General features: G+C 37.6%; 1 protein-coding gene across 1 annotated transcript in view; it reads right to left on the reverse strand.

Moving 5' to 3' along the window:
- Positions 1–16,119, reverse strand: part of vwde (von Willebrand factor D and EGF domains) — a 223,544-nt gene that overhangs the window by 810 nt on the left and 206,615 nt on the right. Inside the window, 2 exon segments of the mRNA XM_069929982.1 lie at positions 14,726–14,755; positions 14,758–14,790. Coding sequence (XP_069786083.1) covers positions 14,726–14,755; positions 14,758–14,790 — 63 coding nt within the window.

A 16,119-nucleotide genomic window follows, 5' to 3' on the forward strand; every position in this document is an offset into this window, starting at 1 on the left:
TGAAAGGCCACTGTGATAGGTTTCACTTCTGAGGGTGAAGTAAACTTGTCAGGTGTTTATCATCTTCCAAGTCTTCAGCATTCTGCTTAATGCCAAGGTGCTTGCATTTACTGGAGTGTTGATGTCTGTATGGGCAGTCATAAGCATAGTACCTCATTGCAATTTCAACAGGCGCTGGGTGGATCACACTTTTGCCTAGCGGAGTCTGCTGGCTTGACTGTCTAGACACAGCCACTTGAAGATGGGTGTACCGCTTCCACCATTTTGCTGTCATGTTTCAGATTAATTAAGCATTGGCATTCGGATGTTAATCTTTGAAGAGTCATATCTGCCTCCTGCTCAATCTTTGCGTGCAAACGTATTCTGAGGTCAGCATCTCGGTGCAACTGCATTCTCGCTACAAAGACTAGACATTTAAACTGATCTTCAGTCAGCATAGGGAGTTTAAAATGCTTGCACTGTCAATTCACCATACCCATGTATGTCACAAAATCTTCAGTATATTTCTTAGTCATTTTGAGATACTGATACCGAATATTGAACAGTGATGTTTTCTCACTGAATATCTCTGCCAATATGTTAAGTTTTTTGCTGAAACTGAGCTCACGGGGAATTTTGGCAGAATGAAGTTTGTTTTGTGTTCAGGTTCTTGAGTGCCTAACTTACGCAACAACAGTTTAATTTTCCATGTATCATTCAACTTTTTATCGGTATGAAATACCAGTGATTTTTTCTAATAGTTTCCCTACTTTCACCCAAAAAGGTTGCACTTTCAGACAAATCCATGTAGAGTGCAGAAAAGTACCTTCTTCTATACTGCACCTAAAACACTTATTTGACAAATCTGATTTTATTTTATGCAACTTGTACGGTGTGATATATAATTGATGCATGAAGTTATACTGTACATTGATGTATTTGTCATACAATCTCTACACAAGTCCATCCATGTGTATTCATCTATTATAATATTAAAATCCTATTCCCATTTTTGTTTAGATTTATAAAGCCCAGGTTTAGAAGTTGCTCTTTGTAGCAAAAGATTTATTGCTGAAGTAAATTTCCATACACTCTCTCATTTCATAAGTTTCCATTTCACTACAAGGAGGCAATAATCTCTCTGATCCTAGTTTATCTCTTCAAAATCTTTTAATTTGAAAATAGCAAAAAAGCTTATTTCTAGATATTCAATTGAGTAAAGGACATTAACTGTCCTTGTCAATTACAATCTTCAATGACTCTAATTCCTTTATCAGACCATAATTTCAAAAAATGGTTTTCTCAATCTATTCTGGAACAAAGGGGTTTTAGGTGATATACCTCCTTTTGTTCCAATTTCCCCACCTATCTTACCCAAATATCTATTAAATGCTATAAAGGTGTATGTTTAATTCCTGTCATTAATCTTGAATTCCATTTATAGATAAAAGCTGCAGCTATTTTTTTTTCCTAATTCTATGTTGACCCATGCTGGTGTGGTCTCTCTTGAAAAAGGATGTAGTAAATTGCATTTGAGCTGCCCTATAATGATTGTTGAAGTTTGGGAGTTGCATTCCCCCCCCTCCCCCCAATTTCATATTTCCATGTTAATTTCAGCATCAATAGTTGAGACATTTTACCTATCCATAAAAATTTCCTCACCCATTTATTAAGTTCTTTTAAAAAAATTCTGAGTTACTGAAATAGGTCATGTCTGAAAAAGATATTAAATTCTTGAAAAAATATTCATCTTTATACAGTTGACTCTCCCTATTAATGTACTAGGTAATGTCATCTATTTTTTCAGATCTTCCTACTTTATGAAGCAAAGGCAAATAATTCAATTTGTATAAATTCTTCAAATTATCAGTCCTAACCCCTAGATATTTGATCCCATTTTTCAGCCATTTAAATTGAGTATTTATTTGACATTGCATATAATCTCCTTTAGTTAAGGGCACTTCACTTTTATCCCAATTTATTTTATACCCTGAAACTTGTCCATATTCTTCCAGCCTAAGATGTAAATGCATTAAGGATGAATTGCTAATACAAATAATGCTGGTGACAAAGGAAATTTTTGAATCCTAGAACTTTGTAAATGAAAAGGGGCAGACTTTTGCCCAGTGGTTACTACTTTAGCCTTTGGGCAGGTATACAATCCTTTAATCCAGTTAATGAAGGATTGTCTGTTCAAATGTTTTCAACACTTTAAATAAAAAGTCCCATTCCAATCTGTCAAATGCCTTTTCTGCATCTAATGCTACAGCCACACTTAAATCTCCCATTTTTCAGCTAAATGGATAATATTCAACAATCATGCCACATTATCAGCAGCTAATCTCTTTTTAACAAAACCTGTTTGATCTGCATTTTTTTAAACTTTGATAGTAATTTATTTATTCTGCTAGCCCAGACTTTTGCAACAATTTTATAATCTGCATTTATTAATGATCAGAATGAAGCAGGCTTTGGAGGATCTCTGTCTTTTTTTGGTATTACTGCTATTGAAAAAGATTCAGGCAAAGTATGTGTTACCATTGCTTGTTGGATCATATTCATAGATAAGGGAAGTAATAGGTCTTTAAATTCTTACAGAATTCAGCCGGAAAGCCATCTTCCCCCTTGGACCTTGCAATGTACTCATCACTTCTTTAATTTCTGACCGATTAATGGGGGAATTCAGCTCCATCTATTCTTCTACAGTTAACATAGGCAAATTTACCTGAGATAAATATCTGTCAATTTCATTTTCATCTTTTAAAGATTCTGAACTATACAACATGGAATAAAAGCTTTTAAACAAATTGATAAATATCCTGAGGTTTATAACTGATATTATTGGAATCTTTCCAAATAGCATTTATAGTTCTGGAGGCTTGTTCTGTCTTCAATTGCCACGGTAATACCTTGTGCAACCTTTTGCCCAATTTGTAATATCTTTGATTAGTCCTTGTTATTGCCTTTTTTTATTCTATAAATATGTAAGGTATTATATGAAGCTTCTTATTGATTAATAGCTGTTGTCTATTCTCTGATCTTATTTGCATATCTTGTTCTAATTGACCCATTTCTCTTGTATATTCCTTCTTCATCTTAAAAGTAAAACTTTTTATTTGTCCTCTTAAATAAGCTTTCAATGCATCCCAAATCACAAACTTATCATTTACTGTGTTTAACTTAAGATAAGAGAATAGTTGAATTTGCTCTCTTACAAAAGCTCCAAAATCTGACCTTTTCAGAAGCAGACTATTTAACCTCCATCTACAAATCAATTTCTCTTTATCAGGCATGTCAATCTGCATTAACAATGGTGAAGGATCAGACAAAAGTTTAGGTTTATACTATACCTGAAGAACTCTGCCTTGATGCTATGCAGAAAGTAGGAAAAAAATATGTTCTAGAGTATGAATCATGCCTATTTGAATAAAAGGGATAGTCCCTGTCCGTAGGATGTACCCTTCGCCATATATCTATTAAATTTAGATATTTCATTAAAGTCAAAATTGTCTTAACTGCTCTGCTTCTAGTTACTGCTCTTGTAGACTTGTAACAAGTCGAGACAAAAATTAAAATCCCCTCCTACCAATGCATTTTCATGAGTATTTGCTAAATTCCAAAAAGGTTTCTTGAATAAACTTCTAATCATCTACATTAGGAGATGTATATTTAAGAGTCTGTAAGATATGAAAATATTTGGCAATGAACCATTACAAAACTATCTGCTTGATCTGTTTCGATATGTTGAATATCTATTGGAAGATTTTTATTGATTAATATTGCTACTCCCCTTGACTTTGAATTAAATAAAGGTACACTATCAGCCACCCAATCTCTTTTCAATTTCAAGTGTTCCTTTTCTATTAAATGTGTTTCTTGTTAAAACAAAAGCTATGTCTACTCCCACTTCTTCCGTATTATCAACCCATTAATCTCATTTATGTTAATATTTAAAAATTTTATCACTTTACTCATCGAATATATTCTGATCACTCTACTTCCATCACTTTTTCCCACAAGGCTCCACCACATAATTTGATACTTCATTATCCTCTGTGCCCCAAACAACCCACTTCACAATCCAATAGAAAGAAATTCAAAAGTACAATAGAAAAAGACACACTACCAAATATATTATATAATAAAGTAAAAGAAAGATCCCCTCCACCCCCCACCCTGCATTACCATTAACAGCAAAACTGTGACCTTCCATTGTGCAGACTATGACAGAAGTCACATAAACACACATGAATCAGCAGTGGTTAACACCCTACTCCACCTCTCCCAACCCTTTTGAGATTTATCATACATTTTCTTTTACGAAGCATTTCATATCCGTAATCAACTCCTCCTTTCAATTAAACAATTTCATTGTAGGAATTATATGCCGTATTAAATCCTCAAGGCCTTCATCCAGACTACAGGCTTGGCAAACTTCCAACGAATTCCTCCGCTTCCAGATGGTTGACAAAAAACTTGCTCTGGCCATTCAACAAAAAGATTTTCAAGTGTCGCAGAAACGAATGGTATCCTTTCTCCCATAAACTCTTCCTCACAGGATTAAATTTTCACATACCAGGATAGAATAAAATTTTGCTCCCTTCATGTTTAAGTGAACTTTGTCTCTGTTGAGCTTTTTGAGCAGCTATTCTCAAAACCTTTTCTCTATCCTGATAACACAGGAATTTTATCAACACTGAACACAGATTCTGGGTTGGGGTGGGGGGTGATTAATAAAAGTTAATTTAATGTTTTCCAATGTCATACATGATACAGCAAATCTGAAATTATGTGTGTTCATCTTGAAGTTGTCTATCATAATCCCCAATTTTATTTCAGGAAGCAAACCTTTCAAAAAAAAATGTTGCCCAGTGCTATCTTTTGCCTTCCTTAGATGTTGCCTAACCTGTAGAGTTTCTCCAGCAGTTTGTGCACTGCTCTAGTTTTCCAGCATTTGCAGTCTCTCTGTTGACTTTGCATGCCATATTGGGCAAGTCCAAGAGAGAAATGATGAATGAAAGGATATGGATGAGGGTTATTAATTTATTTTTATTGAAGTATTAATGCTTATCAAAATTCCAAATAATTTCTGTTTCCATGTTCTACTTATGAAGGTGGCTGTCTGAATGGTGGAGAGTAATCTCCATCAATAATGTTGTGGAGTGCCTGTGTTGCTCTGGGTGGATGGATCAAGGTGTCAGAAAGGCTAAAGCAATACCCATGTTTGGGTTTGTTTTTAAGAGGAAAAAAATAAACAATTCTTGTAAAGTTTTATGAATATGTAAGAATTTGTTGATAACATCAGAATGCAGAAATGTTAAATTATGAAGACATGCATTTATCTTCCCCCTCCCCTCCCCTATCAGCTATCTGTACCCAGGGATGTTACGGTGAATGGAGCTGTCTGGCACCAGAGATCTATAGTTGACCTGATGGATGGGTTGGTGGAGCTTGCTACTTGTGTAAGTTAGCATCTACTGTTTTTTGTGGTATTTACTATTTTGTCATCATGAATGCAGTACTATAAACAATGTCAGAACATACATGAAATTGCAGTCGAGCACCAACTGTGGAGAGAGAATCAATAGGTAACAGGCAAACTGGGCTAGATCCTGCCAGGCTATGCTCACCTGAGCCATGTTTGACCATGCAGCAAGTATTCCACAATGTAGGCTGTGGAGAATTACTGCTGAGATCAGCAAGCTAATAAAGAGTGAGACAATTGAATAAACTAACAAATTACATCAAAACAAATGACAAGATCAGCTGTAGATGTATGGAAAGAAAATAGGTGGCTAATGGAAGCGAGGAACCCTCGTTGTTTTAGATGTGACAGAGATGGAGGGATGAAAGGGGGAGGGGTGGCATTGCTAGTGAAGGAAAATATCATGTCAGTGCTCAGGCATGACAGTGCAGAGGGCTCTTCTCCTGAGGCTGCATGAATGGAACTGAGGCCTGAGAAAGAGATGACCACATTAATGAGCTTATATTTATCGACCAAATAGTCAGCAGGAATTGGAGGAGCAAATTTTTAGAGAGATAGCAGACAGTTGCAAGAAACATAGATATTAAGAAGGTGATTTCAACTCTCCATATGTTGTCTGAGACTTCCATACTGTGAAAGGACTGGATGGGTTAAAATTTGTCAAATGTGTTCAAGAAAGCTTCCTTGATCGATACATAAAGTCCAAACTAGAGAGAGTGCAATACTGGATCTCTGATAAGGAAAATAGATTGGGTGAGTGATGGAAGTTTTTGTAAGGGAACACTTTGGATCTAGTGATTATAACGTCATTTGATTCAAGATAATTATGGAAAAGATTAGGACTGGTCCTTGGATTGATGTCCTAAATTGGAGAATGCCCATTTTAATGGTATCAGAAAGGATCTGGCAAGTGTGTATTGGGGCAAGTTGTTTCTGGCAAAGGTGTGCTTGATCAATGGGAGACATTCAAAGGTGAAATTTTGAGCACCCAGAGTTTGTATGTTCCTGCAGAATTAAAGGTAAGACTAACAGGTATAGGGAACCTTAGTTTTCAAGAGGTTAAGGACAGAAGGAGGTTCATTATAGGTATAGGCAGTAAAGAAGAATTGCAGTACTTGAGGAATATAAGAAAGCAATTAAGAAGAATATCAGGAGGACTTAAAGAAAAGCATGAAGAGTCTTTGGCAGACAAGGTGAAAGAAGGGTTTCTCTACATAATTAAGAACAATTAGTCCTATTTTTTGTAAATGCTGAGTGGTACTCAGACATTGGGATTATGCCTAAGCATGGCTTTCTGAGAGGAAGATGGTGTCTCATGAGACTAAATGAGTTTTTCAAAGAAAATTGATGAAGCTTAAGAGGTGGATGTGGTATATATGGATTTTAGTAAGGCATTTGACAAGGTCCTCCATGGTAGACTCATTCAGAAAGTCATGAGGCATGAGATCAAAGAAACCTTGGTTGCTTGGATGCTGAATTGGCTTTCCTGCAGAAAGCAGGAACAAGTCGATGTAGTCACGTCTTCGGCTGGCCCCTGGCTCAGAAGGGAAGGGGGAAGGAGAGGAGACTCATTGGTTAGACAAGTGGATATGAGGTTCTGTGGACAAGATTCAGCCACCCAGATAGTATGTTGACTCCCAGATAGTAGGGTCAGGGACAACTCTGATCGAGTTCATAGCATTTTGGAGAGGGAGAGCAAGCAGCCGGATGTGGTGGGCCACGTGGGGTCTAATGACGTAGATAGGAGGTCCTGAAGAGGGAATATGGGGAGTTAGGAAGGAAATTTTTTTTAAAAAAAAAAGGACCTCGAGGTTGGCCATCTGTGCATGGAGCGAAAAGCGAGTGAATTTTTACATGTGTATTTACTCAGGAGATGGATGGTCAAAATAGTAGTGAGGTCACAGACCTTGTGTAGATACAAGGAGGAGGTGCTTGCTGTCCGGAGGTGAATAAAACTGGATAAATCCCCAGGCCTTGACAAGAAATGTTGCTGCACTTGGAAGGACTGTTTGGGACCCCAAATGGTAGTGAGGAAAGGGGTTTGGGGGCAAGTGGAGATTGCTTTGTTGAACACCTCGGCTCCATCTGCAGCAATAGCATGGATCTCCCAGAGGTCACCCATTTTCAATTCCACATCCCATTTCCTTGCCGACATGCTACATTTCACGTGAATCTGGAGAGGTCATCTACTGCAACTGGTACTCCCTTTGTGGTCTCCACTACATCAGAGAGACTGGAGATCGCTTTGTTGAGCACCTCAGCTCTGTCTACTGTAATAGCATGGATCTCCCGGTGGTCACCCATTTCAGTTCCTCATTCCATTCCTTTGCTGACATGTCCGTCCGTGGTCTCATTGCCTGCCAGACTGAGATATGCTTTAATTGGAGAAACAACACCTCATCTTGTCTGGGAAACCTCCAACTGGATGGCATTAACAATGACTTCTCTGGCTTTCATTAACCCTCCCCTCCCAAACATTTTCTCCTGTTGCTGCCACCCAGCTCTGTCTCTCTCTCTTTCTCTCCCTTTTCCTTCTCTCTCCTTTCACATTGAGAAAATCAATTCTCCCCTTACCGTTTGTTGGTCTAGACTCCTCCCCCAGCCAGCACTGTCTCTGTTCTGACATTTCCTATGTTTTATGCTATCCTTTCCTCATTTCTTGAAAGGCTCAGGCCTAATACTTCTTAAAAATATTCGGATAGATAATCCCATGTGTTTACTGGAAGCAAGGGAGGAAATTGTTAGATTGTTGGCATTGATCTTTGCATCCTCTCTATCCACAGGAGAGGTACTAGATGAGAAAGGATGACAAATGTAGTCCCCAAGACTAGTGAGTCTCTCATCAGTGGTGGGCAAATGATTGGAGCAGATTCTTAGGGACAGGACTTACAAGCATTTAGAGAAGCCTAAGCATGGTTTTCTGAGAGGAAGATGGTGTCTCATGAGACTAAATGAGTTTTTCAAAGAAAATTGATGAAGCTTAAGAGGTGGATGTGGTATATATGGATTTTAGTAAGGCATTTGACAAGGTCCTCCATGGTAGACTCATTCAGAACGTCATGAGGCATGAGATCAAAGAAACCTTGGTTGCTTGGATGCTGAATTGGCTTGCCTGCAGAAAGCAGGAACAAGTCGATGTGGTCACGTCTTTGGCTGGCCCCTGGCTCAGAAGGGAAGGGGGAAGGAGAGGAGACTCATTGGTTAGACAAGTGGATATGAGGCTCTGTGGACAAGATTCAGCCACCCAGATAGTATGTTGACTCCCAGGTACTAGGGTCAGGGACAACTCTGATCGAGTTCATAGCATTTTGGAGAGGGAGAGCAAGCAGCCGGATGTGGTGGTCCACATGGGGACTAATGTCGTAGATAGGAGGTCCTGAAGAGGGAATATGGGGAGTTAGGAAGGAAGTTTTTTTTAAAAAATGACCTCGAGGTTGGTAATCTCAGGATTTCTGAATGTGCCACATGCCAGAGAGGGTAGGAACAGGAAGATGTGCCCGATGACTACATAGCTGAAGGTTTGGTGCCCAAGGGTTCAGATTTCTGGATCATTGGAATCTCTTCTGGGGAAGGTCTGACCTGTACAAAAAGGACAGGCTGCACCTGAACTGGAAGGGGACCAATATCCTGGCAGGCAGGTTTGCTAGAGCAGTTGGGGAGGGTTTAAACTAGTGTGGCAGGGAGATGAGAATCAGAATGCTTCAGTGCAGAGATTAGGGTGGAAGGACAAAAGCAAGTTCCTGTGTGCTCTGAATTGGTGAGGAAGGACAAGCAGGGAAGAAAACATAAATGTAACCAGTAAGAGGGTTTGAAATGTGTCTATTTCAACACTAGGAGTATTGGGAATAAAGGGGATGAACTTAGAGCATGGAACTTCAATGTTGTGACTGTTACTGAAACTTAGCTGGAGGAAGGGCATGATTGGCTGATGCAGGTACCTGGGTTTAGGTATTTTAAAAAAGAATAGGATGGGAGGTAGAGTTACTGGTCAAGGATAGCAGAAAGGGGGGATGCTGCAGAAGGAGTGTCCACTGAGTTGGTGTGGGTGAAAGTCAGAAATAGGAAGGGAGCTATCACTGTGGTGGGAGTAGCCCATATGCCCCCAAATAGCTCTAGGGACACTAAGAAGCAGATAAGCAAGCTGATTTTTGGAATGGTGTGGGAAATAGAGGGTTGTATTTATAAGTGATTACAACTTCTGTAATATTGACTGCAATAGGGGTAGATGAGGCTGAAGTGGTCAGGTGTGTACAAGAAGGACCAGTTTTTTGAAAGAATGTTTTTCCGAAATAGGCCCAGTTCCAACTATTTTGGATAATTGGAGTTGTACAGTATTCAAAATGTCCTTAGCCATGGGCGAAGTGCCGGAGGATTGGAAAGTAGCTCGTTATCCTGCTGCATAAGAAAGGCTCCAAAAGTAAACCATGTAAGTTAAGTTTAGGCCAGTGAGCCTGATGTCAGCAGTAGGTACATTTTTGGAAGGAGTTCTGAGAAATAGGATATATAGGTATTTGGACAATCATCATGGCTCTGTGTGTGGTAGGTCATGTTTAACAAAACTTGTAGAGTTTTTAAATGAAGTTACCAAGAAGGTAGATGAAGGAAAGGCTGTGGATGTTGTCTATGTGGACTTTAGTAAGGCCTTCAACAAGATCCCACATGGGAGGTTAAGTTCAGAAAGTTAAGACACTAGGTATCCATAGAGTGGTTGTAAACTGGATTCAAAATTGGCTGAGTGGGAGCAAAGAGAGAGTGGTAGTGGATAGATACTTCTCAGACTGGAGGCCTGTGATGAGTGGTGTGCCTCAGGAATCTGTGTTGGGACCATTGCTACTTGTTATCTATGTTAATGATCTGGATGATAACGTACATTGGATCAGCAAGTTTACTGATGACACAAAGTTAGGAGGCATAGTGGGACAGTGAGGAAGATTTTCAAAGCGTGCAGGGAGATCTGGACAAATGGACGATGAAGGTTAATGCAGACAAGTGTGAGGTGTTGCATTTTGGAAGAACAAATCAAAGGACATACACTGTAAATGGTAGGACACTGAGGAGTGCAGAGGAGCAAAGAGACCTGAGAATACAGATACATTGTTCCTTGAAGGTGGTGTCGCAGGTGGACAGGGTTGTAAAGAAAGCTTTTGGCATCTTGGCCTTTATAAATCAAAGTATTGAGAATAGGAGTTGGGATGTTATGTTCAAGTCATTTAAGGCATTGGTGAGGCCAAATTTGGAATATTGTGTGCAATTCTGGTTGCCTAGCTACAGGAAGGATATCAATAAGATTGAAAGAGTGCAGAAAAGATTTACTAGGATGTTGCCAGATCTTCAGGAATTGAGTTGCAGGGAAAGATTAAACAAGTTAGGACTTTATTCCTTACACCGAAGAAGAATAAGGGGAGATTTGATAGAGGTTTACAAAATTATGACAAATGTGTCTCTCAATTTTTCTCCATGCAAGTTTTCAGAATTTGTATTTCAATAAATTGACAAAAAATGTCCTGAAATTCTCAACTGTAAAGCCATTTTTTTAAATTTGGCTGCTATTTATACATAATAGGAAATGTTTTGTGCGCACAAGACTGATGTTAGAGTGCATTTGCTTCCAGCAATGGTTCAGTATTGGGCATCCTGAACCCACTATTTTGTGTATTGCATATGCAAGCAATGAGGTCTCTTACCTTTGCTGCTTTATACAATATGTTCTTAATTAAAATGTATATAATTCATTTTGATGCAATGTAGTTCAATAGTGACAGGCAAAATTTATATATTCAAATTATTTTTTAAAATATTTTATTTAAAATGTTAAATCACAACATTGATTATAATATTTTAATACAAACATCACATGATTAAATAAACCCCAAACCCATCCCTCCTTCATTCAAATTCTTGATCCATGTGACCAAGTCAAATTCCACTGTGTAGTTCCTGCAACTGGAAAATAGTGCTTGGGTTATCTTGTACCCTCGTCTTCTATTCCACTAAGTTCAATGCATTCCTTACTGAAACACATACCAACCTCAATGTAGAGGTAAAGGTTCCATTACTGTCACATAATACTACATTTACAATCTAACATACATGAAATTATTTAACTTTTGTCTACCATCAGGCAGACAGAGAGTTGCCACTTTGTCCACCCCCCCCCCCCCACAGAAACCTGAAGCACCTGGTGTTCCTCTGTGGTCTCCCCTCCAAGTACTGACCAGGCTTGAGCCTGCTAAGCTTCTGATATCAAACAATCTCAGGTGTATTCAGGCTATTAGTCATCATTCTCTTCCAATCTACCTCTTTTGTTTTTTTTTTCAAAGATCACGTGGTTTTTGATCTTCTATGGACTTGCTTCCATTATCAGTTTACTCATTCTTTGTTTCTCTAGTGTGATCTTCATTTACAGGGTTAACAGTCGTACATTACAGGATACTGAGATTTTCTGTTGCTTCACTGAAGTAGGACTGCCTTTGAGCAACCATTGAGAAAATATTTGCTCACTGATTATTTCAAAATGCTTTGGATTTCATGTTTATTTGGAATGTACAGAATTTACAACTCAGTAATTAAAAATAAATTTAATACCTTTGCATGAAAATCTTAATGTTCACAAGTCATTTTTATATACAATGTTAACTAAACAAAAAAGTAATCTTGGGCATTAAGATTACATTTTGGTATATACATGTATTATGCAACAATTTTTAATAATCAAGTCAAACGTATTTTGGGTCATATCTTCAGAAATAGTTTAAAATTAAATTTGCGTAAATTGATTTGGATTACTAGATTTTAAATTTACTTGAAGAAATGTTATAAACAGCTTTTAACTTCAGGTATCTTTAAATGAATTTGTATAAGAAAAAAAAAATCAGTAACGTGCAGTTGGACCTGAAGGAGAGAAAACACTGTGCATCAATTCCAGAGTTTTGTGAACACCAAATTATTAACCCCAAAGCCGATTCTATTTAATGATAAAAGCATGATTTTTTATAACAATTTTCAAATTCACAAAACATTGTACTATAGGTAAAATAAAACATAACCACCTAGCTAAGATTTCAAAACTTACCCTGAACTTGTGTGGACACCATACAAAAATGTATAACATGGATATAGGTAAATTTTACTTATGATTCCAAATCTAATATATGCACAGGTAAGACATAGTGCATGTCTAAAATACTACTTAAAGGAAGTTCAGGTTAATATTATTTTATGTATGGCAGTGGTTTGTAGTTTAATATTTTCTGAGCTGTGAAAACAAATGAAATAAAGATGACACTGAATCACAGTTTTGACCCACAGTTGTATGACAATTACTATTTTTAACTGGTTTGATTCAAAGTTGCAATATTTCACCTTGAAGTATGCATAATTTTATTCCATCATACAAAGACCATTGCAGTTCTGGCGTGAATGAATTTCCTGTACACCACATTTGCTTGGTCCAAATGTTTTATGGAAGCAGTTAATATCTTAAAATACTGCACAAGGGTTGATTAGTGGTGTTTTAAATGTTCAACCATTAATATTGGTAATGCTGTACCTAAATTCATTATTAACTACTCAAGGGATAGTTTTCCAAATAAATACTTTTCCACTTTGAAAGGATCAGATTAGCTGAGTTTCTCCCTCTTTGGGTAATGGGGTTGAGAACCTGTCACAATCGAGAGAGAGAAGCTGAAACTGATCTTAACGGTTTCTGTGCAAAGGTTGTGAAGAACATTGAAACACAAAAGTCTGCATATGCTGTGATTGTAGTAAAAAAACACAAATGTTGGAGGAACTCAGTAGGTCTCACAGCCTTCGTCAGAAGTAAAGACGTATAATCAACATTTCAAGGTAAAACAGGTTATTGGATGAGATTTAACTTTAGTGGAGTTGCAGATTTGAGTTCGAATTATAGACCGATAATGCAATGAAAGTAACTCTAGTAAAAAAATCAGAACAGTTGTCAAAATTATGTATATGATTCACAAAAACTGATGATTTACAAGTCTCCTGCAATTAACCCTTGGCATTGAGGTAGTAAAGCTGCAGGAAGAAGTGATATGAGAATCATTACATTTGCTTTACAGTACCTCATTACTTTGCTGTAAATATCATTTTATTCAAAATTATAAAGAGCAATAGTGTTTAATACAGTATCCATGCCTGGTTTATTCCTTTGTTCTTAAACTTAATAATTGAGCAAAGTAATTTCCAGTTCTCAGTCAACTTCAGTGTCATGTCTGTTTATTGCCAGAAGAATTTTAGATACTGGATCCAAGTTAACCCAGTTTTATTGGTACCTGGGGGGAAAAGAAACAATTGGCTGTAAAAACCTATAATGAGAATTATCTATCAGATTTTGCTTTGTGACAATCTTGACAGATTTATTTACCCTTCTGTGAACTGAAGGCCTATTTTAACTTGTGTTTGGTATTAACTATTCAATTTGGATTATATAGAATAATTTAACTTCTGATAGTAAAAAGGTTTACAATAAACAAGAAACAAAAGGAACCACTTTTGATTTATAATCAGTATTGACTTGGAAGATCTCATCTAAAGCAACTGAAGTAAGAAAATCGGACATTAATAATGTTTACATTTATAAAGCATGGAGATATATCACAGGGTAATCAGGAATAAAAGAAAGCAGAGCTAGAAGAGAAAATATTCAGCCCTGGATCCTTTTGGGGCACAAGATAAGTTTTATTTTCCATGCTGTTTTTCATGAAGAGTCTTAGAGCTCAACTTGGACCTCAGTGGAGTAAATCAGATGAGTACTTGCCCAATGTGTTTTATAGTAGGACCTAGATAGGTTTAGGAATTTCCAAGTTTAAGAATGAAGCAGATGAAGACCCGTTGGTCAGTTTGGGAGAAATGGCACAGAATAGATAAGCTGGGTGAATGTGAGCACACGACGATTTGCAGAATTGGTGATGAAGTCATGAGGAGAGAAGATAATTGTTTTAATCTGTGCTGAAGCACAGGCATAATGAAACATGGCGGGAACAGAATCCAGGCAGCATGATTAGTCTTCCATTCCCTATCTGCTTTAAAACACAGCTAATCAGGAGTTGACAACAGGATCAGAGTTTGCATGCCATATAGATTAGAGCTGGTGGAAGGAGCGTGTCTTTATGAAGTTGGGTGGGTGAAGATAGAAATAAACATTTAAGCTTAAAATAAAATGGCATACCATGTGAATGGAAAGTTTTCTTTTGCTGAAAATGGATATTGTGGATAGAGATAGATGCAAAGATCAGTTACAGTAACAGGAACACACATTTGGAAGAATCATTTGCCTCCATACAAGCATTTTTGTTGACACACAGCTTTTAAAAATAAAGAAAAAGCTTGTCAATATATGGAGCAAAGTACACGAAATGTAAAGATTTCATGCAAACTACACGATGAAATTGGCATAAACAGATTTTTCCATCAAATCAACAGTCTCTGCCAACATTCAAAGATGAACTGAGCCTCCGGAATCATAGCCAAAATAACTTGGGATCATCTGAGAGAGGAGTGAGTAAAATGAGCAGAAGCCAAAATGTGAAACAGTTATTCCCATACCATTTTTCTCACTAAAGTACCAACAGGAAGAATTTAATTTGGCTAGAAATCCTGCATATCCCTTTCTTTAAACTCTATGGATATTATAGTGTTACTAAACAGAATGGACTGCAATTACAGGAAGAAGTGATATGAGAATTATTGCATTTGCTTAACCATGTTGGCACACCACAATTTTCTTAACGCTGTCAACAAAGATAAGCTTGATGGGGTCAATTTTTTTTCCTCAAAGTTTGGGCTGGACAGATGATTGAATGGTTGCATGCTCGACCCGACTCGCTGGGCCTTGCATCATTTGATTATGTGGGAGAAAGTGCCAAGTGCAATAGGCAGATTGGCTATTTTAATGGGAAAGGGGAGTATAATATGAAAAAAAATCTGACTTGTTTTTCCTCAGTCGAGCACATAATAATGCTGCTTTTGATGACAAAAGCAGTCAATCTAGGCTCCTGAGAAATTGAAAGAAAAATAACAGAAACACTCAGTAGGTCAGGGTGGAGCTGTGAAAGAAAAACACAGGTTGAATTCCCTTTGTCAGAACTGGGAGGAAACAAAAGAAGTTCATTTCAGCTGCAGTAGGGTGGGAGAAGGCAGCATGTCTCCAAGGGAAAAACCATGGTGAGCTCACCTCGCTTGAGTTAAGCAATTTGGCTCAAGGCTTAAAGATCTGGAGTATCTTCCATTTTATTGCATTATATTTGGACAGGTAGAATTGGATCTGTACCACATTTTCTGACCACGTTGCTGAAAGAAAGTCAGCATCCTCATCAGTATGGTAAATTTATACAAAAAGAAAACACATGGGGTGGCTTCCATGCAGAATACAGCAAAATGGCTTGTGTCGAGAGTCATGCCGCAAATGACTTTGATAAATCATTTTGATGAAAGGTTATCAACCTAAAAGATTTGTAATTTTTTTCCCAATAGCTGTCGTCTGACTATTTCAGATTTTCTGTAGTTATTGGGCATCTATCCACAATTAAGAATTCTGTTTACATTGTAAACAGCAGAAAACACTGTGCATTTTCACCCTGTTGCCATCTATCTGCTCTCTTTTTAGGGCCCCCTTATTTTTGCATCATCAAGGA

The sequence above is a fragment of the Narcine bancroftii genome, chromosome 1 (assembly GCF_036971445.1).
Source record: "Narcine bancroftii isolate sNarBan1 chromosome 1, sNarBan1.hap1, whole genome shotgun sequence".
Lineage (NCBI taxonomy): Eukaryota > Metazoa > Chordata > Chondrichthyes > Torpediniformes > Narcinidae > Narcine > Narcine bancroftii.